Below are 23,475 nucleotides of genomic sequence, written 5' to 3' on the forward strand. Positions count from 1 at the left end.
AATGCATAGATTTGGTCTATCCTCTCTGCTGTGTTCATTAACATTTAAATTTGAATCGAAGCAGTGAATAACAGAAAACTAACATTTACTTCTTTTATCCATCAAAATGGTACATTAAATATACAACAATTACCTGATTTGTGGTGTTCTTTTGTAACTGGGACACACCTGACAATATCTGGAGGACAAAATATCCAAAGATCGCTCTAGTACATCTGTTAGAATCTCCTGGGCTATCTTTGGAGGTAGAATAGTCCATAGATCATGATGAAGAGCACAGCAGAAGTAATGCCACATCTGGATAGAGAACGAGCATCTTTCCCCCTATCAAAACCACCACACATTAGATAACAAAAACACACCTTCCTAAAATGTCAATTTAATTCCTATAGGTCTAATTAATTTCATCTTAAAGGAAATAGCTAAAGAGTTCCAGGAATAGGATGGCCAAAAATGGTCCTTGAAAAGATGTGAGATATCTTTATTTGCAAGGAAATACATGTTGCCTTTCAGTCACAAAATTACAGTTCTGCCACAAAATAAAACCACAGTATTTGAACTCTTATATCCTCAATTAACCTATTCTCAAAACCCACAGTGTTGTAAGTTCAGTTTAAAAACATAAACAGTATTATGTATAGAATAGTCAAATAAACTTAACATAGCAGTTTCTTCGTCTGCAAAGAAAATAATTATTTAAATTACATAAGCATATCTATTTACCCAGATTCAGAAATGCTATGCATAACCATGATTATAAAACCTTGATTATATATAATAGATATGCAAGAAGAGAAGAGAAAAGAATAACTGAACTTATATTAAACCAATAATAAGAGATATCCAGATTTTTTAACTAAGATATTTTTTCCTTTTGTAATTTGAATGCATTGAAACCAAACATTTTCTGGCATGGAATCAGCATTGGCATTAATATTTCATTGTCTAAACAGACCTATCCCATTAAGACACAGAAAGAAATACACAGGAGTCCAAATCACAGCAGTGAATCTATAGTATTTCCAAAAAGCAGACAGGAAAATTCATGTTTAAATATTTCAACTAATACCTATTCAACAAATAGCCTTATCATGAAGCTTTTTGAGGACAGAGACTTCAATCTTCAGTTACCACATCCCAAAGGCAATGAGAAATATTTTAAGAGTTTGTTGATATTTTAGCATTATTAGAAATATAAAATAACCCCACAATTTTTAAAACATTTTTTGAGTTTAATAGGCATTCTTTAACAATACAAATCAAAAATAATCTGGCTTCTTCTAAAATACATTAGCAGATTATTGGAAGGTATCACTATTTGGTTTTTCTCTGATATAATATTTGAAGAGCATTTTATATTAAAAATTACTAAAATTATGACACAGGACAAAATAAACAAACTTTTTACAAGTTTTACTTTTAAACTTTGTAATTATAAACACAAATCATTTCACTTTCTCTTCTTTAGTTTATTTAAGTAATAGCTCTTTTCCTCTTTTTTAGTATTGTACCTCCACTGCAGAAACATCATCACTTTAATATATTTAAGATTTAAATGAGATTCAGTTCTCTTTTCTGACCTGTGTTTCTATTTGTTGCCATTTCTAAACAATTCTACTGATAAACATCTGCTATTTTTGCAAGCTTCATATAATAAAAACAGATGTGAGCTTTTATTTAGCTTATATATGAGGAAACAAGCAGCTGTGTTTTATTACATAAGCCACTCAGTATTATCTCTGAACAGACAATTCTTTATTCTTTGACTGTTACAAAACATAAGTTCCCACAGCTACAGCAGATGTCTGCTACACTAAGAGCTTCATTCAAAAACATAATCTGGAGAGCTGGCCCAGTGGCACACTCTTCCTGCTGAGCTTATATGTTGGAAGAAGCCACCTCTCACTGCTGGAAGTTTCGGCAGGGAACTGTCTCTGTAACAGGCAATAGATCTTAATCCAATCTTTTCCATTTAGGATGCCTACAAGAGGTCAATTGAAGTAACATCTGCTCAGCAGTATACCTCCTAAAGGAACTCAGAGCAGATCATGGTTCACCTTTGGGCCATGGCCCAGGCAAAAGAGGAGTGATGATGTAAAATTACAGACTTTGCACCTCAAACCCTGCAAACATACAGAGCTGAGATACCAGTTTTCCTCATTCTTTCCTACACACATCAGTTCTGTTCGGTAATGATAAAACTGTTTAGCTACTCCATATTCTTTCTCATCAGACAACTATTTCTCCATGGTGAAGTTACTGGGTCACCAATGAAAAGGACACAGCACCATAGCCACTACAGACAATGAATATCATATTATGATTCAGCAGTTGCCAAAAACCACTGCTTTTTTTACCTTATCGTCTATCACTCAAACAAAGTTGAAATATTTATTTACTTGTCTTTGAGGTGAGGACATTTTGATAAATACCTCTGTATTTATCAAAATAAAATCTGCATGCCCTGTCCAGCACAGATATTGTCACTGACTGAGCAGCTTCTTATACTACACCTGTAGATTACATTTATCAGACAGAATTTTTTCTCATGTAAGAATTCTAGAATATGTTTAACAGAACACACTAATTGTCTCACACAGAAAATTGTTCAAGGAAGGGCAAGATTTTGCCTCCAAGAGATCTTAGTTATTACTGATTAAAACCCAGATAGTACTTCACTCTGAAATAAGTGAAAATAGTTTCAAACCGTGTATGTCAACCTATGTTTGTACTTAACTAGGATGAAGGAAAAAATACAATAAATGAAAATAATTCTCCTAATTTTTTTTCATAGAATCATTAGGATTATAGCTATAGATCAGACCTGTGACTTCAAGATGCAGGTGAAATGGCACTGGTTATTTCAGAAATACATTGTTGAATGCTGCAGGTAACTATGTTGACCATCTTTCTATGTTACACCCTTCACTCACAAAAAGTAAAAAGGGGAACCAATTGAAAATAAAAATCAAAGAATCAGATAAAAGAATTCCCAGAAGATTTTCATATGTCACACTTTCTAAAAGAAGTTATTTTAGAAAGTTCTCTAAGAACATTCTAAAGTTCTTAGAGATTAAGATGATGGTGTCCTCTTTACTGAGTTCTATATAAATGTCTTGACATACAATAAATATTTTATGAAGTAAGTGACAAAAACATTTCATTATAACAATCTATCTCATCTTTAAATGGCTGTTTTCCTACATTATTTCTAGAGAGACACTTGCCTGCAATAGTAGATATTCCAAAATAGTAAGTTCCAATAATCCTTATGTAAAAACAATGCTGATCTCATGCTTCTGATCAGTAAGAGAGCTGGCAACCACTAAATACATTTTGTAAAAGGGAGACATATAAACTTAACCTCACACCTCATAAAAAGCTTTGCAGTCATCCCAGTAGTGACTCTCAGCATCCTGTAAAATGCTTGTAGCACAAACTCTGATGCAGTAGTTCGTAACTTGAAACTGGAGGGTGTTGATGAATTCCTGATATTTTTGGACAGGCACTAGGAACAGGGGTCTGTTCAGAGAGAATGATTAAAGAGACAATGATTGAAAGGCTGTGTACTAGGAGGCAACAATCTCAGTAGCGCAAAGTGTTTTGATTAGTAGTTATCAATCATTCATTTCCTCTTGATCCTGAACCTAGCATTCAGTTTTGAAACTTCTTGTTTCAGAAGTTCTTAAAATATGTCTGCTTGTCTATAAATTCTCATTTAACCAACCACTGAGAAATAAATTACTTCATCCTATTTTCTGAGTCAAGTACATTTGTCATTCACTTATTTCTGTGTTGCAGCATTCTTGCATCAGCGATTGTTACATCAGCACTGAGTATGACAAAGAAAACATAAGCACAGAGTACAGAGATTGCTTTGGTAGGTATGTACTAAAACTCTTTGATAATACACCTAAGTAGAATTATTGAGCAGTATTTTGGCTCAGGCTTCCCACTTACCAAGATACCTTCATGCAGGAGACAGTAAAACATCAGAGGGAAAGCAGCTCAACAGTGCATATAACCACTTAGAAATACATTCCTAAGAAATTGTGCTACTTCAGACTCCCTCCCCAAAAACACTGTTTCTACTTTTAAATTACACGTGGCCAGAAACATGTGGGCCAATAGACTCCTAGTACCTTAAGACAATCTCCTAAAAGCAAGTGCAATTATATCTCTTCCCAGCTTACACACTGCGTTTGACTTTACACTCCTACTTCATATCTTCTCTACTTTTTATTCTACACATAATAATGAATTAAATTCTAAAACTACAATGTATGTATTTCTTTACATGTCTGAAAACACATGGTGTTACGAAAAAGCACAGAAATTTTTATATTTTTATATTTTTATATTGTCCTCTAAGATTGCTATGTGCTGAATCAGATATATGAAAACTAGGAATTGCAAAGGTTAGAAAAGAAAATCAAAATCTTAGCAATTTATTTATATGACAGCAGAGTACATTCAGTTCCTTGGACAACCCTATTTTCTCAAATTTAATAATTAAAAAAAAATCTGCAAATCAAATGCAGAGCTTACACATAAATAATTTGTTTTGCAATGGCTGCTTTAGACTTTCACATTGATTCAGGTATTTCCATAAATAGTACGCATACTGCATGTGCTAAAAAACATGATGCAATTTGGAAAACTACCACCATACTGTATCACTAAAATGGAATGAAGTCTCATATTATTTACATTTGAATTAAACATTTTAAGTAAAAAGGACATACTTTTTGCTTGTTTCTTTCATTAAATTGCTATACATTGTAAAATGCTGAAAGACGTATATCGCTGTGGAAAGGGCAGCATACAGGTCTTGCAGGGGAGCCTTCAAGGGAACATCTTTGCTCTTCTCCTCTAGTCTTGCCAGAACAGCTGTTGCTACTTTGCTGCAGGCCTCTACAAAGTTTGCTCTAATTTCCTGAAGAGAATCATCTCTGCAGGCCAGAGCCAATGGAAGCAATGTGTCGAGTTCTTCCATGATGTCAGAACAAAACTGAGAAAAATAAATGTGGCACCAAGTTATTTGTATTCTGACAGCACTGCTTAATTTATACACGCTAGAGTCAGATTCTTGAATAATGAAATTGGCATGAAATAAAAATATATTGAAGGAGCTTTACAAACATTTTAATCTCTTAAACAGAGAAGTAACATTACTTTAAAATAAATTAAATATTCTTTCATTCCTTCATGCTTTAAAGCTGCATATTCTATACTACGGGAAAAATCAAAACCATCTTATGCTAGTAATGCCTTCATTTGGTTTTGATGTCACTAAACATACATTAAAAGCACAAGGTTAATTCCTTGTAAATAAAGATAATTTTCTAAACTAATTTATCTTGAAAAATACACAAACATATTTCTTAACACTGGATTTGGAAACAAATGTGTCATCTCTTCATAAATTCATACATTAATCTCCCTAAAATTATCTCCCCAAAGCTCATGTGTTATTTCAAGCAAGCATTCATTAACAGCCTTCCAAATCTGCTAGAATAGTTGAAAATCTTACTGAAAAAAGTCTTTCAAACATACCTTTCCTCACAAAAAGAATTTAATTAACAAATGACCTTTCAGCCATATCAAATAACTCTAAATTGGCTTTATTACTGGTTATGGCAATTAGTTGAATGGCATGTCTAATGATATGTATACAGGAAATCCCTTTATAGCCATATTTCAAAGCTTTCGACATTTTCCCATCGAACCACTTGGTAACAGAGTAGATACTAATCAGAATGCTTTAGAACTTCTTGGCTGAAAAAAATAATGCCAGTGAAGTTTAAAAGTTAATTCTTTTAAGTACAAACTATGGGCTATTGTATAAAGCTCTGTTCAGCTTCACATTGAAATGCTTCTCACTTTCTTCTTAATTCCATTTATATAAGATATAGAATATTAATAGTACTGTAAGTACTTCAAAGTGTAGATGGCAAACAGCCTTGGCATTCTGTCTCCCTTCAAACTTCAGATCTTTTGATACCTGCCTTAGCAATTCGTTTTGGTTGCTCCTCCTGTTGGACTGCTCTGCAGGACTCCCTCATTTGCTGGTTGTTTACAAGATTCATTGCACAGCCTGCAGCTGAAAACTCTTCTTTCTGCTCATGTTGAAGAATTTTAGATGAAAAATCCTCAATTGCTATTGTTACACAGTGAGCCACAGAAGAAGACAGGTCTTTAAATGCATTTCTCCAGCCAAAACTCAGTAAAATAGGCTGAAATACATATTAAAATTATATCAATCCAAAGTCATTATTCACTGTTAATATTGTCTGAAAATTAAATGCACATCCATTATTAAATTACAGGACACCATCATATTTTGAAATTAATTTAAAGAATTTAAAATATAATCCACTAGTTTTGAAATCTTACTAAAAGCAGGGTTTACACTGAACAAAATGAACATGCATAACAACATTAAACTTGCCATCAAATTTTTCAAAAAAAAGAAATTCCTGTTGAAACAAGAAAAAACATGGCTTTTAAAAAACATGCTTCATCTTTACTTAATCCGTAATCTTTAACAGAATCTACTTAACAAAGTCAAAGAATGTATATATATTTTCAGTAGTGCAAGAAGTAATCTAGAAATGTATACCCTGTAATAATTTTCACTGCAAGGTAACAACTGGAAGTTACTAACCATGAATCTCAATGGGAAGAACTTAAGAGGACCCGGTTTTAACACAGCCACACTGTATTTCACTTCTGTAAAACTGGATTTAGAAAATATTAAAATGTTTAAACAGGGATTTGTAGTTTTTAGCCAATGCTGGCTTTTACTGTGATTTACATCAGTTCCTTGCCTTCTTTAAACAGAGACTTCTGAAGTAATCTGAAGTGTAATAGTTGCCAGAAGTAGACACAGTAGGACATCATTACACTTTTCGACTTATTTGATTTTGCATTGCTCTTATGACTTACATCAGATTTAAACCTTTCCAGAAGTGGCCATTTGAGAATTGCACCACTGTAAGAGACAGATTTTAATGACATAAGATAATATTCAGTAAATATCTCCACCATGAGGGCACAGTAGGAGATTAGAAAAGACAAATTCCTAACTTTTCCTGCAGCTTTATTACTAAATTGGAAGACAATGAAGGGCTACAAAGCGAAGCCTTTCCATTTTACTTCAATTTAAAAGTTGTATCCTCCATCCTTTCCCTTCTCCCACTAGCAATATTCAGCTCTTGTAAGCACAGAGACAGCCCCGATGGACACACTCTTTTGCACACCCTCTTTTTTTCTTTTTTATGGGGATCAAGTACATCCCAATGTACCTAAAATATTCTTCTTTATAATACATATCAGTATTACTCTCACACACCAATACAAAGCACATTTTAAAATATTTCAGCATTAAAATCAAGCCATTAAGAAATTAAATTCCACTATCATAAAGGATAAAACTTGTTGAAGCATTTAGGTGCCACAAAATCAACAATAAAAATGTGTTTCAGAGTAAATGGGAGGCAGATAAAAACAATCTTGTACATACATTCTACAATACGCAATGCTTATTACACAGTAGTTTTTTAGCATCAAAGAAACTAGACATTGTATGAGTACCTATACCTCTAGGAAGAACCATTATGATCAAATTCTAAGAACTTAATAAATCTTCTTCAAGATTGAGATTATATATATATAATAAAAAAGCAATCATATTTTAGCTTTTTTTTTTTTTTTTTCATTTTGTTAGGAGGTATCTTATAATTACATTTTTTCTGTTATTAACTACTAAATACCAACCACTTCTTTGAACACCATACAATTTTATTACATCAAAACTGAAACTTAGCACATAAAAGTAATCACAGTAGCTGAAATAATGAAACTACCGCAATAGGTGTTTATAATGAACATGGAGAAAGTCTACACTGGAGACACACACAAAAGAAAACCCCATACAAAGTGTAAGACTCTTTTCATACTCACCTCCTCTACCTGAAGTAACTGTTCAGGAAGCACGCTGGTTTCATTTGCTCTAGTTTCTCCTATTAAAAGCTCCCCACTAGCTCTCTTCAGAACTCCTGCACAGTATGATAAAAGAGATCAAAGTTAAGATTAATTCTGTAGAAAAGTCAGCAGCCTACAACATCTTCTGATATATCAATATGTAGCATAAAAAAAACTCCTCAAGAACATGTAGGGGAATACTAATGTTATAATAAAGTCAAAATCAAGTTATAAGGAGTTTCTTTCATATAACATGATGAAATCCACATCTGGTTGTACTTGAATTTTATACAAATGCACATATATGTGTAAAAATACGGTTTCTTTTGTCATTAATGCATTTTTATACTGATTGTGAAGTCACTTCTTAGGGAGAATGGATAACACGAGATCAACTGTATAGAAATTAATTTCCCCTCTTTGTTCAAAGAAGTATATCAATTGAACACTAATATATTTTTACAGCTTTTACTTATTTGGAAACACCAATACAATAAGAATAAAAAGATAGTTAACTAGTACAGTTATTATAAGCAAAATGATGGCTTACAAAAATATAAAGAACAAGAAAATCTCCTTAAAAAGGGCTGGTACAAAGCTCACTCATAAATCTTATGATTATGTAGTAATCAGTAATGGGATATTCCCCTAGGTTTTGTCAAGGAGAAACCAATATCTGGGGTTGATATCACTTTTATCAGTGTTTCAAGAAATCTGGGTTCCTGAAGTGCATTGATGATTCCTCTTCCAAGTGATACAAGGACAAATGGAGGTGCTTGTTGGGGCTTTGAAAGTCCAAGGCAGCCTCGGCTACAGTGACCATGAGATAGTTCTAGAGTTCCAGATCCTGGGAGCCCAAAGGAGGGTGAAAAGCAAGCTCACAGCCCCAGGCTTCAGAAGAGCAGACTTTGGCCTCCCCAAATATCTGCTTGGAAGAGTTTCATGGGATAAGGCCCTAGGTAATGGGACACAAGAAATTTGATTAATATTCAAGGATCACCTCTGCCAAGCTCAAGAGTGTTGAAAACAAAAATGGCAGAAGGCCTGCATGCATGAACAAGAAGATCCTAGCCAAACTCAAACACAAAATGTAGCATACAGAGCATGGAATGGGTAACCTGGGAGGAACACATAAACAATATCTGAGCATGGAAGAAGTTAAGGAAGCTAAAGCTCAAATGGAACTAATTTGGCCAGGGATGTCAAAGGCAACAAGAAGGGTCTCTGTAACTACACAGGTGATAAATGGAAGACCGGAGAGAACATGAGCTCATTGCTCAACAAGATGGGGGACCTGGTAACACAGATATGGAAAAGGTTAAGATATTGAATGTCTTCTTCAACTTAGTACCTACTATCAAGACCAGCCTTCAGGAATCCCAGGCCACAGAGACCAGGAGGTAAGGCTGAAGCACGGAAAATGTACTCTTTGTGGAAGAGGATCAGGCCTGACAATAATGAAACAAACTCAACAAAATGAAATCCTCAAGTCCTTGTGGAATGCACCTGCAAGTGTGGAGGGAACGGGCAGATGTCATTGCAAGATGTTGACTTTGAATAATCTTTGATCAATCATGGCAACCGGGAGAAGATTCTGAAGGCTAGAAGAAAGCAAATGTCACTCCTATTTTCAAAATGGGCAAGAAACAGTACTCAGGGAATCAGAGTCTTATCAACCTCATTTCAACTCCAGGGAAGGTAATAGAGGCATTTCTAGGTGCATTACAAAGAATTCATCAAGAGTATTCAGCATGGCTTCAGTAATGGGAAATCATGACTGGTCTGGTAGATGAGTGGACAGTGGTAGATATTGTCTACATGGACATCAATAAAGCCCATGGCATTTTCTCCCATAAGATCTCGTTACAGCACAAAATGTAGACAAGCCCTTGATGTGTGGACTGGACAAGCAGTCAGTAAGGTGAGCTGAAGAGTGGCGGAATAGCCACGCCCCAAATGCAATGATCTGTGGCACAAAGTCTAGTTTGAGGCCAGTAATTAGCAATCTGCCTCAGGGTTCAATAATAGGTTTAACATGTTTATTGACATCTGGATGATGGGGTGTAGTGTACCCTCAGCAAGTCAGCAGCGGACATCAAACTGGATAGCAGACAGTCATGGTGCCAACCCAGAAGGACCTCAACAGGTTGGAGAAATGGGCACACTAGAACCTCATAAAGCCCAAAAATCGAAGTTGTGCACCTGGGAAGGAACAAACCCAGGCATCAATCCACGTTGGAACTCTCCTAGCTGGAAAGAAGCTTTGCATAAAAAGACCTGGGAATCCAGAAGTACACAAAGTTTAACATAATCCAGCAAAGATGGTGTCTGGTTTGCATCAGGCAAAGCACTGCAAGCACATCAAAGGAAATTATTCTTCCTGTCTGCTGAACAGTGATGAGCCATACCTGGAGTGGTGTGTACAGTTCTGGGTTACACAGTAGAAGACAGACATGAACATATTGGAGAGTGTCTAAAAAGGGCCATGGAAGACGACAAAAGGAATGTAGGACAGGCTGAGAGCACTAGAATTGTTAGTCAACAGAGGAGAAAGCAAGATATATCACTAATGTATATAAATACTTGAAATGAGGGTCCAAAGAGGCCAGAATCAGTCTTCCACAGTGACAGGGCCAGTGGTCACAAGCATAAACAGACACAATGCCAGGAGGTCTCCTCTGAACATCATGAAATGCCTTTTTTACTGTGAAGATGACCAAGCACTGTAAGGTTGTCCAGAGTGGTTATGGAACGTCCATCCTTGGAGATACTCAAAAGCTATCTGGACATAATTGTGGGAAATTGGCTATAGAGGCCTTGCTTGAGCACGAATTGTTGGAAAATATGAACTCCAAAGGTCCCATCCAACCTTAACCATTTTGTGATTCTGTGAGTCACAAAGAGATACAAGAATAACTCCAAATGATATGGTATTTTAAAGATCTGTCTTGTAGCATAAAGATGGTAAACGACACTGGTGCAGATAGGTATCCCTAATGCAACCTACTTCATATGAAATTAAAAGAGGTTTTAAACAACCAGGTGCTGCCAAAGCATTGTTAAAGATTATCTTCCAGGCTTAACCTCAGAGGTCTTCAGTGATCTGAAACTACTAGCAGTACATGGCCAAGTTTTAAAGGGCTTTTCTCTTTCCATGACATTTCCAGCATTTGATTTAACTTATCCAGAGCAGACTTAACCTTTCCCCTAATCAATTTGCATTCTGAAAATAAATACTGGCTTTCATACACTTACACAACATTGTAGAGCTTTGAATTTCTGCGGGGGTTTTTTTGCTTGTTTTAGGGTTTTTTTGTACATTTTCTTTTTTTTTTTTTTTCCAAATACCTTTTTGTTTGCATTTTCAAAAGACATTGACACATTTGAGCTGGGCAAAATGAAAGATAAAATGGTAGAACATAAAACCAAAAGATATTCACCAGGCCATCCTACTCCCTGATCACTCAACACATTACAGACAGTACCATAAACTACTGGATTTTTTTTCAGCATGTTTTAATGTATTTTATGATGATGTTTCTAACAGTTTTCTTTAGGAATTAATCCAGAATTTAAAAAACCCAAACAATTCTAACTGACTGGATATTTTCCCTATTTTCTAGTCTGTGTTTTCTATCTTAAATTTACCTTTTTTTCCTTGCAATTCTCCTTTTTATAGATACATCACATTCTAGCTATAAGCACAAGTAAGCTTCTACATATTCACATTCTCATATTATTGTCACTACTTGGATCTGCTATTTATAACTTTTTATATCAAGACTTTAAAGAAAACCTTAAACACTTTACATAAAATCCCTGTGTATTGAGCTGTAAGGCACTGCTGCCTTACTTGTTAAGAACTCACAGCTGAGATAAATAGGTATCTAGCTGATGGTAGATTTGTGACTCCAGGATCACAGGCAAAGAGCCAAATGATGCTTACACCCACACCAGTCATTTTACAGGCTCCTTCATTATGAAATTAACATATTCTAACAGATTATCCCACTTCCTTTTCTAATTAACAGTCTGAGCAGTCCTGCTTTATACTTGTATGTATCTATCTTTGTGCACGTAGACTTACGCACATTAAAAACTTCACTGGTCTTCTCAAAGAAGACCCAGGTTCAAGTCTCCCATATTTTACTGACATCCTTTAATTTCTCAAACTTTTGCTTTCCCCAAATCTCATCTGGGTATGGCTGGCCTAATCTTCTTTGATTTAACCTCCAGCTAGCAAGGGTTGCCTTCACACTTTGTATTGAACATTGTACATTAGCCGCAACCCTCATAAAGCATCTACTCTTCAGATGCTAAAACACTATTTCCACAGAGACAGATAACAAATTATACCCTTCCTGTCCTGCAACTTCTTCACTTGTGTGAGAGACTGGAAGGATTGCTCGCTCAAAATGTTTTGGGGGTGTGTGTGAGGGAAAGAGCCAAGTCAGGCCTTGTTCCGGTGAGGCAGTGCATTTCTCAGTGCCATACACTCCACGCCCCCAGAGCCTGTATCCTAGTCCCACAGTGGCTCCCAGTCCCTGGCACATTGCAGGCAATGCTCCACACCTTGCCCCTGGAGCCCTAGTCCAGCCCCAGAGTGGCCAGATGACTGGAATTCCCTCCTGGGGAAGGGCCCAGGAAACCCAAAGAGTATTTAACCTGAGACAAAATGTGAGCACGTCTTGACCCTACCTTCACTTGGAATCTCTATGAGCTGAATACCACTAGAACCAGGAGTGGTAGTTATGTTCATTCTTTTCTAGACCTTTTCTGTCTTTCTCTCTTTCTCTTTCTTCTTCTAATTCCCTCTTTTTGGAATTTTCAAGTAACTTAAGCAGGCTTAGAATTTGGTATGTCGAATGAGCTAAATTAATGTTCTGAAAAGTGGTTTATGTTGATTGAATGCTGGCCTAAACCTTTTGCCAAAGTTCTTTGGTATCCCAAAGTTGCCAGTAAAGTTTTTTTTGTTGTTTTGACCTCTTCAGAATATCTTGTTGGCATTTGTACTGTGTGTCTAACTCAAAATACATGAAAAAACTGCAAGCCCTTATAAGTGTCTCATCAAGCAAGGATTTTAGGGCCTTACAACTTGTCTTCTGACTGTCCTGCCCCAATCAGCAAACTCTCTTGGGAAAGAGCACAGCTTTACTCAAGGTAAAGCTGCCCATATTAGTTTGCCACTGCATCAATTGTGTTACTTTCAAAAATAAACTCCTGTTGTTCTCAGGTGACACAAGATTCTAGATTCATAGTTTGCCAGTCCATGTTCTATGTTTTGAGGGGTAGAGCACTGACTTCTCACGATTTAGCCCTAATGCTATAATGGGGTAAATAACATGGACTCTGGCATTGTGTATAGTAAGCACAAAGGCGGCAGCTGTATTATCAATTGGATTGTAAGTGAAGTTTACCAGGGTCCACCAAGATTGAAATTTTCTCTTGAAATCAGTAGCATTGTCCCAGACAGCCTTTCAAATTTCTATGGGGAAGGCTCCTTCACTTCCTTTCTTATGATTAAGACAGCTGTTGATTGGAGCCACAATTGTGCCTATATACAGCTAAAGGCTAGAGATGCATTATTCTGAGCCATGGCTAGTGCATCTATGATTAGCTCATGGTCCTGATCTTCTGTCTTTTCCCATGCTGGCAATACTTTTAGGACCTGCCACTTACTGGTACCCAATGCTAATAAAGATGATTGTAAGCGTTACTTTAGTTTTGTTAAATCATTATTCATTAGTATTTCTGAGTCAAATCCATTTAAGACTCCCAAATCTGTCCCTAATATTCCAGTTAAATTCCTTCGCATTCTCCCCCTTGAGTGTTTTTCCCTTTGCAATCATGTTGTCCACCCCTCAAAAGATGTCCTTAAGAAAGGGGAGCATGCCAGTTGAACTTCAGAAATGTTAGTCTGCATTAATAGTTCAACCCTTTTAAGAGACCATTCTGGGTTAAACAATAATTGTTGTTGTCCTATATTCCTTACTACATATGGTACTATCTCATAGATTTTGGATTTAGACTTAGTCATTGTTACTGTACTCATTGTTGTGACACTTATCCTAAATTTGAATGAAAGCTCCTTAGTGTTTTGACCCTAAATGCACACTACTGTGGTATTTCATGTCAATGTGAAATTTTGCCAACATTCTAATCCATTATTACATATTTGTGTAAGATTATTAAAAGCCATTTTTCTAGAAAAATTCTCTGACTCCTCTCTAAATAGCACATATCAAACTGCATTTGCACAGATAGAAAGAAACGGATGTGGATCCTTCTCACGTGGTTGTTTAGAGAACAGAATTTGCAGAAAGAGAGCAGAAAAAAGTTAATGTTTTGAAAGAAGATGGGGACTGAAAAAAAAGTGTCATTTTCTCATATTTGTTCCTTTTCCAGAGCATATTCTACACATTCACCATTCTTGATTAGTAGGGAAGATTGGATTAACCACAAATCCTTGCTTTATCTGTCTTAAAACTGATGTTCTACAAACATCTAGTCTTGATGCACTGCTCATAATTTGTGTACTTTTTTTATTTTATCAGCCATCCAGCTTCAATTTTGATTGTAAATAATGAAAACAAGATTATATTAATTGCTACACTTAAAATCAAAACTCTTCAGCCAGGTTTCCTTGTGTGTACTAAAATTTGTCTGGGATTATTCTTCTCTTCAAAACAATTGTTTGCCTAGGTCTCCATTATCTACAATTTATTTACTTCTCCAATTCAGTATTTTTCTGGTTTTGCCACGATGATTACAAAGATCGAAGAATAACAGTGACACCTCTCACATTCTGAATATAATTATTTTTATTTCTTATAAGAAGTTCTATTAATTATTTTTCTCTATCGAATTCCACAGCTTTCTTATTTTTACAGCATTTACTGCCAAAAGAACAGTCATTGTGACATCATCTTGCATGCACCATAGAAACCAAAGCATCCAGAAAGCTTCTGTATGATTACTCAGTATCTGTGTGTAAGCTAAGTATCAGTGCCATCAAACTAGCTTACAAATTGGATTCAGCCAGCTCAGTCAGAACTTTTATTGATAGCACAGTGGAAATAATACATATTGCATAAGCAGGAAGAACCATTCCTCCAGAAATATAAATAACAATTAAAAAAATCCCTGACTATGGGTCAAAAAACATTTTGCATTCTGTCTTCAATAATGGACCTTTTACTTGTTGTACTATACTGAGCAAACTGTACTAACCCAGATGCAGAAAACGTACCTCTAAAATCATATTCCCTTCTACTGTGAACTCATCTTCACTTTGGATTGATCCACCGAAGCTGTGTATTTGTAAAAGAATATACTTGAACATCTTACGTTGAGACCAAAGCAAAAATCACATCTTTTTTTAATCTTCAATTGCAACTTTTGCAATACTGCAACTTTGCAATAAAAGTCTGTTAGGGGGATTCTACACTTCCTTTTACTACACACTCCAGAAACAGATATAGAGTTAAGGATTTCTCTTTCAGGTGTGAAGGAAAGACCTTTGCAAATCTTCCCAGTCCCATGAGCCAGAGCTTGTAAACCTAGGGACTTGACAACATTGCCCACAGTGTTTTCAAGTACTCCACTGGAAAATGCCATTTTTGGTATTCATTATCTGATCTGCCCAAAGTTCATCCTTCTTACTGAAATGGGGAAAATAAGTGAGAGAGATGAGAGCACATTAGATATTTTTGATTTTTTAGAAGCCTTAACAAGACGCTTCTGAAAACCCAAGAGGAAAGAAAAATCAAACTTAAAGATGGAAAGAGAATGCAATTTGGCAGAGTTCTAAACCCAAATCTCCTGCTTAACCCTTGATTGTAGACAAACATGTTCTTGATTGCTTCAAAGAGAACAACCCCTGTGATCCTGGAAGAACTAGGTATGTCAGAACATCTCATAAATTTCAACTGAATGAAAATAAAGAAGTAGATTATCTCATCACAGTAGGCATGACAAGATACCTGCCGATGAAAGGGTTAAATAGTCAAGAGAAAACTCGGGATGGTTACTCCTCTAATTTTATGAAATCCAGTGCCTGAAGTGGAATGAAGTGAGGTTATGTACCATTGTGAATAAAGGTCCTGTAAATTACAGAAAAATCCAGATATCTTTTCTCTGAAAGGCAGAGGAGCAGTCTTACCCAGACGTCACACTAATGTTCAGGGGTGGAACAAAACCACACCATCACTTTTTTGTCAAAGAACTTTGCATGATTTTCTCCTTATATTTGATTTAAAGGATAACTTGAAGAACACATTGGTAGTAGATAAAATGTACATTTATACTATCTTTTTTAAAAAAAACTCTGCTTAGATAACACAAATACAGTTTTAAATCAAGCTCAAATCTTGGTGTGTACATATTGCTCACTGAGGAACACTAAGTTACTGCGGGTAAAGTCAAAAAATAAAATCAGGAAGAACTGAATGGAAAGCAGTGAAAAGAAGTTAGAGTGGAAAATGCAATTCAGATAATTCTTTTCTCCCATCTATGCAAAGTAATTTTTGAAAATGAGGATTCTGAATATATTCCAGAAGATGCCAGATAAAGAACTCTCAAACTGAACTCAGAGACCTATCCATATCACCTAAAAAACTCTCTACATCCATCTCCCTACAGGGTTCACTCTGGTTCACTGTTTCCTTTGGTGCTATTGTCTGCCATGGGGTTACCATCAGAGAACACTGGTAGGCAGTACTTCCCTCTAACATCTATTTTCAACGGCCTAAATTGGTCTTCATAGGATTCCATTGTGCACGCTGCAAAGAAACTTGTCTTGTTGCCAGCTAGAACTCTGAACTACATGTCTTTCTTTTCTTCACTGTTCTTTTTTTTGGTTCACAAGCAACCTCCTACCAAAAGCAGAATCTGCAGAAGAGACTACATCCAAGCAATAATGCAATGAAAAAGTATGAAGAGAAGCCCAGGTGGCCACCTTGCAAATTTCCAATGTGGAAGCCTTCGACCTCTCCGCCCAAGAAGCAGCTATAGTCCTAGTGTAATGAGCTTTACAAACCCTGGGAGCCTCTTTACCCTTAACTACATACGCCTCTCTAATACAATCCCTTAACCATCTAGCTAAGCAACTCTTAGAAGCCATTTGACCCCTCTTAAGACCCCCTAAGAGTACAAACAATCTGTCAGAAGATATGAAATCTTTGATTCTTCTGTGATAAACCCTAAGTGTTCTTCTTACATCCAATTTATGCAGCCGTTGCTCTTTGTCATTGCTGGGTTTAGGGAAAAATGAGGGCCAAGAAACCGTCTGGTTTAGATAAAACTCAGATGCCATCTTTGGGGCAAAAAAAAAATTAAAAAGAGGAACCATCCAAAGAACTACTTTGTTTTGGATGGAACTTTATACATGTTCTAAATATCAAAACTGAAGTACTATGGAATATAAAACAAAAAATCAATTGACATTGAAACAGCTATACACATAAACACATCACTTGACACAAGCACATGAAAAAACCATTATTTTTGTTGCATCTCTGTGCGAGTTACATAGATTAAAAGTCTCCCGTGAATACTAAAAGCAACCAAAAAATAAAGGAAACAAGTACAAGGCTTCTGTCTACGCAATGCCTATGGAAACTTTAGGTGACTTGGACATTCATCTACCTCTTATGAATTGCCCATCTTTCTCTAATTTGACAGGAGTACTACTTGCAGGGCACTGACACTTCAGATATCCCACACTGCAGAGACTGAGGGGTATGCTGGATGTACCCAAGCTAGCTTTAACCCACTGAAAAGTATGGGTAACTGTCTAGCACCATCAGCACACACTTCAGCCTGGGCTAGTTTGCTCTGCTTCTTAAGCTGGTTCTGCAGTCTGTGTTGCATTATAAATTTGACCTTTGTACCTAAGTTAATTTAAAGCTGCTTCGGACATACCTACACCCTCAACTCTGTCAAATTAAACAAGGTTTCTAGTAATAAGGCTTCTAAATAAGTACAGAAGATGGTTGTTATATTGTCACATATATTGTCTAGATCACATATTTTAATGTGTTCTGATGAAAATAAAGCAAGGATTCTAACCAATCCTTCTTATCAAAAAACTCAGCTATCATCAGTGAAAATATTTAGATTATCAACCCAATATAGGACATTAACAGAGAAAATCTTAAATCCCTTTTGGTACTTAACACAACCTGGAACTACTGGGAACATAGCTTTCATTCTCCCACATCAAATCATCTTTCACTTCACTACAATTGAGATTTCCAACAATATGAAATCAAAATAACACCAATAAACCTTTCTTCTAGTCAAACCTCTTGCTAAAAATTTCTCTGGACTTGTCTTCTTTTCACAAACTATCTCTAAACATATAGAGCAAAGTTTTGTGAATAGAACCACCTGATAAGTACAGCAGCTCTAAAACCAGAAGTATGTCTGAAGATTTCACTAAAAGCACCCAAAAGATATTTACCCTCACTTGTTTTACAGGGTAAAATGAATTCTATGGTTTTTTTTAGAATGTACCTTCTACCCACAAGACTGCCTCCTACAAGATCTAATAATATTTCCCATTCAGATTTGATTAAGTAGAGGTACCAATTAAGAACTGACTTGCTATAGACATGATTACTCTGAAAGAATATTTCTCAAAGAAGGTGCCTTAACACTCTTTGGAGAAACAATTCTGGATGTAATTAAGCTTGGAAAAATGCCTGCAGGATAATTTTTACTTCCTTGAAAGTAAAATACTTCTGGCTAATGTTGAAATCCTTAAGTTCTCTGAATTACTGGAGACCATATGCCTTAGAATATATTCACGTAAATATCAAATAAATTTCTCATTCAAGACTTTTTGATTTTTTTTACATTTTCTCACATAATACAGTAATAAGAAGTACATTTACCATTGCCCTTAATGAATGTATACCCTGTCCAACACACGAGAAAAATTTAATGAGGTTATTCTAACACCCCTTTGTAGAATCAAAGCTATAAAACATAAATCATGATGTACAGTAGCTTAACATTTCTTGAGAATTAGTAAAACTGAGTGACTAAAGGAAGTAGAAATACATTGAAGTCAGTAGCAAAAATGGAATTTGAATGCACACTTCATTAGAGCTTTGATCTATATTCTAAAAATATATAGGTTAACCTGTATTTCTTTATTTTGGAGTGTCAATATTACAGGTGAAGAATACATCAACAAAATATGTGCCTTGGAACTCTTCTTATTTAATATTTTTATTTTTGTCAATTTAGTATTCTGAAAGTACATCATTCCCAAAACACCCTTCTCCTCAGCCTGCGGCTTGACTGTAGAGATAGTGAACATTTAACTTCACCTATCCTTTCTCCCTGAGCAGCGTGGCCTCATTTCTGGTCTGATCTTTTCCTGCAATAGAATCAAAGCTCTTGAAATCACTTCTCTCTCATGACTTGGAGTCTCTACTGGCAGAAGCAGGAGAGTAGAAGAACATTTATAAGCATACTCCTGCAAGGTGTTATTCAGCTGAATTTTCACAATACCAGGTTCTCCTGACACAATTAGATGAAAAAATGAGTGAGCTTGGAACCTATAGCAAATGTAAACCTGGGGCTTGATCACTTTACTGATGTAGAGACTCCTTCTGTAACACAATCGCTGAAGCCAGTGGGATAAGCATGCTAGTAAACATAGCACATATGAGTAAAGTGTGAGAAATACAGGTTAAACAAAGACTATATCCTTAGGCAGGTAGCTTCATGTACCCTAAGAGCAATTAAACTGATATTAAAGTCGGTGCTTTTCCCTCTGGAAAAAGGCAGCTTTCAAGGACAAGTTCAGAAAAAGTCAGTTTCAAAGAATTCAGACTTCATGTATTGTTGTGTCCTATGTGAGACCCAGAATTTAATAGAGAATCCAGTAGGAGATACCTTGTTACAGTGTTTGACAGTTTTTCATCCTGGCTCTCCATCAATACCTACAGTTAGTACATCACATCTTTCATACACAGCAATCAGTTCTTTTCTACAAGTCTTTGCACTCAAATGTAAATCTACACATTTCAAAAGCTTTTTCAGTGGATATGGTAACACATTTATTTGAAAAATATGATGACATAAATTAGGTAATTAAAACTGAAAATAGTATAGAATTATTCTTTTGCACAAAGTAAACGAATAAATCAAGAGAATCATTCATTACCTTGAACATTCTTATTCCTCTCTGTAAATGAAGGCAGTAGCAGAATTTCTGTAGAGAGCTCTTCAACTTTTTCCTCCATTAATAAAAAAAGCTTGATAAGTTGAGAAAGACATTTGAGTTGATACAAAGTTAAGCAGAAGTTCCGTCCTTTCCTGTGGTATTCCTGGGGGGCTATTCAAGTAAAATTATAAAACAGCTTTTATTACAGGTGAAAAAAAAAAAAAATCCTGCAAAACTGATTAGGTAAGACAGTATAGTACATCAAGCAATTTAATTTTTCTTATAATGTATCTTTTTCTCATTATAAAATACCGTTACATTATTTTTTCCTAAGTCTTCAGCACTTCTCAATTATTTGTGAGGTTCCAATTGAATTCCAGTTTTTGTCATTCATTAACTAGGTTTTTTTTCCACGCAGTGGATCTACTCAGAAATGTTCTCACCTGTGTTTTACAGAAAACCCAGTGTGTTGCAAAAGCCGAAAGAGAAAAAAACACATCATTACTGTATTTTAATGGTTTGGGACATCACATCACTTGTCACTCTGCAAGTCACCTTGTCTGTTTAACAATCTGCTAGCACAATACAGTTGATGAATATGACATTTGAGTGAAAGAAACATCAATCTAACACTCAGCAACTTTAAATATGTGGGGTTTGAAAACAAGTGAGACTGTCACTGAGCAAATATCAGCAAGTATTATAGCTATAAGCATTTGGTATTTAAAAGAAGAAACTGAACATTTTATTTTGAAAGGTTAACACATGCACTCATAACATATAATCATGTCACATCAACCAGGGAACTCTGATTTCAGCACAGTCAGACAATAAACGACTGTGAGACGTTTCCAATTTAGTATTACCAAACCACATGGGTTTAAGTACTTTAATTTTATAATGCCTTTAAGTGTAACAAATTTGCACTTCTACACAAGTTGTGGTGAGCTGATACCATGTTCCTACGCAGTTCTGTTGCAGATGTAGCATCAGCACAACAGTTAATCTAGAAGGTGTCAGAGCAAGAGTCAGAGTAGTTTGAAAGGGAAGCTCTGGAAGATGAAAACAAAACGAAATTGATTGAAATGTACTTCTTTGTGCCAGATTTTTCTTACCTTTGGAAATTTTAAGTACTTTGTACCTTCCTTTTCCCTCAAAGTTTCTAAATATTTTTTTAGGCATCTACAAATCACTTTTAAACAGACATAGATCTAAGTAGCAGAGCTGAACGCTGAATACTAATTCTGTAATTTGCTATTCCAGTTTTGCAGCCTTAGAGACTGGACAGCAGGTATGGCATCCACAACTGAATTTCCTCAAAGGTCCAAGCAGATGTATTCATGTTAGTCCCTTGCATTTCTAAGAATGTCAGAAGAGTTATGCATAACTGCCTCTGTTAGTGTCTTTCCTCTCTGAATAATGAGTAAATAACAATTCTATCACTGGATTTCTAATTTTAAGTCCTAAACCCATAAAAAAATCATGTTCTGCTATTCAGAGGATTTTTCTCCTTGCCTGAAAACTAGAGAATATAGTGTGAGTTTAACTGACATGAAAAGACTGACTGAGTCTGCAGTGTAAGAACCACAAAAACACATCACAAAAATGAAGAGAACATTATTTCTACTTCCTATAATTTGAAAACCTTGTGATGCTTCTACTCCATCTACTGAGGAGCAAGGAAACCATCCACTTATTTGATTGCCTCAAATGATATTAGATTGAAAGATTAGATTGAAAGAAAGTGAACATAGAAGACAAAGGTATACCACAAATTTGCTATTTTTAGAATACATTACCAAACTCAGAAAAAGTAAAAAACTTCTAATGATCATTCACAATATTTTTCAGTTTTATTATTTCTCAGAAATGACAACACATTTATTTAGTGCTTGATGTTCAAGTAGGGTGCACACACCTGAGTATCCAAAGCTTGACTGAAAGGCCTTTTATACATCTAGATCATTAGGTTTAAAATACTGATGGCAGCATTTAAGTTTGAAGACCACTGACCAGCCTGCTTGAACAAGCACATCACCATCCATTTTTTAGCAGAATAGAATGAAAAGGCACTTCTTTTCTGACGTTGTTCTGATTAGACAACCACAGGACAGAAACCTTTAAGAACTATAAAACAGTATAACAGCCAAGCTAAGCAGCCAATATGATGACATAGAGAACGTCTCAAAACAGGTTTATAAATCTCATAGAAGACTGTCATGAAGAGAACGTGTCTCCATACGGACACACAGGAAATAGACAGGAGGACTGTGATACAAGTTCAACCAAACCTCAGTGACATCAACCCGCATGGAGGAAAACTGGCCATATTCACAGAGTGAGTATGCTTACTCTGAAAATGTTACTGAATGGATCACAACTTAGAGTTTCAGGTCAGAAAACTAACATAACTCATTTAGCCAGGTGACACTGTGCAGCAAAGAGAAGCATCCCTTCATGACGAAAATGCTAGGAAATTGTTATTAGCATCCTATCCAATCCACAGAGGACCATACACAGGTTGGCTGAAAGCCCATGAAAGCAATCTCAGCCAGCCACAAATCCATTAAGCAATGGTATTTCAGTCTAACTGCAGGATAGAAAGGAAATGGAGAAAGTTACAGTGATACAAACCAACTTCCTTTCTGAACCACCTGCAATTTAATACTATCATTCTTCTAAATTTGACTTTTTCTGCATGGCTGACTTTAATTCATGTAGTCCTTGTACAAGGAAACAACTGCAGCAGGGTCTTTGGATACAAATATCAGTGGGATCTCTATAGCACCTCCTATAGCTTCTGGCTAAAGCCATACCTAGAGAGAAGAATTTCTGAAAAGGGATAGAAAAACTGGTACAGAGGCTATGGAGAGGTAAAGAGCATTCTACAGCCTTTGCCAATGAGATGATTTTGCAAATATTGCTTTAAAAAGTTGAGATCAGGACCTGAACAGACACAGAGAAGTAAGAAAAGGTTCTGAGCTCCTGAACATAGCTCTAGGATTCCGTCTCTGCAAAACAAGGATCACACTAATACTGCTGTACAAAACCAATGCCTATGCTGGTGATTCCTAAACTGCTCTGGAGGACAAATCTGCTAGCAAAAATATCCTAAGTCAGGAAAATGAGCTATCATTAGCTATAACAGAAAAGATTCAAATCAAGTACAGCATCAGGGACCATTGAAGTCTGGCTGCTACCTGAGGAACAGGGAGTCAAGCATGATAATACAGCCAGCAGGACACGCTCCTTGCCAGACAGAGCCCCATCCTGCAGAACCTAAGCAAGGCAGACCCTGGGATTATAGGTTT

General features: G+C 35.9%; 1 protein-coding gene across 1 annotated transcript in view; it reads right to left on the reverse strand.

Moving 5' to 3' along the window:
- Nucleotides 1-23,475, reverse strand: part of KIAA0825 — a 235,221-nt gene that overhangs the window by 141,531 nt on the left and 70,215 nt on the right. The window contains exons 5-10 of the mRNA XM_083884371.1: nucleotides 20,165-20,335; nucleotides 7,966-8,060; nucleotides 6,009-6,236; nucleotides 4,746-5,011; nucleotides 3,372-3,522; nucleotides 134-324 (exon numbers count right to left, since the gene is read on the reverse strand). Of these exons, the coding sequence (XP_083740497.1) occupies nucleotides 134-324; nucleotides 3,372-3,522; nucleotides 4,746-5,011; nucleotides 6,009-6,236; nucleotides 7,966-8,060; nucleotides 20,165-20,335 (1,102 nt within the window). The remainder of the gene's footprint in view (nucleotides 1-133; nucleotides 325-3,371; nucleotides 3,523-4,745; nucleotides 5,012-6,008; nucleotides 6,237-7,965; nucleotides 8,061-20,164; nucleotides 20,336-23,475) is intronic.

This window comes from Zosterops lateralis, assembly GCF_965231275.1.
Source record: "Zosterops lateralis genome assembly, chromosome: Z".
In the NCBI taxonomy this organism is placed as follows: domain Eukaryota; kingdom Metazoa; phylum Chordata; class Aves; order Passeriformes; family Zosteropidae; genus Zosterops; species Zosterops lateralis.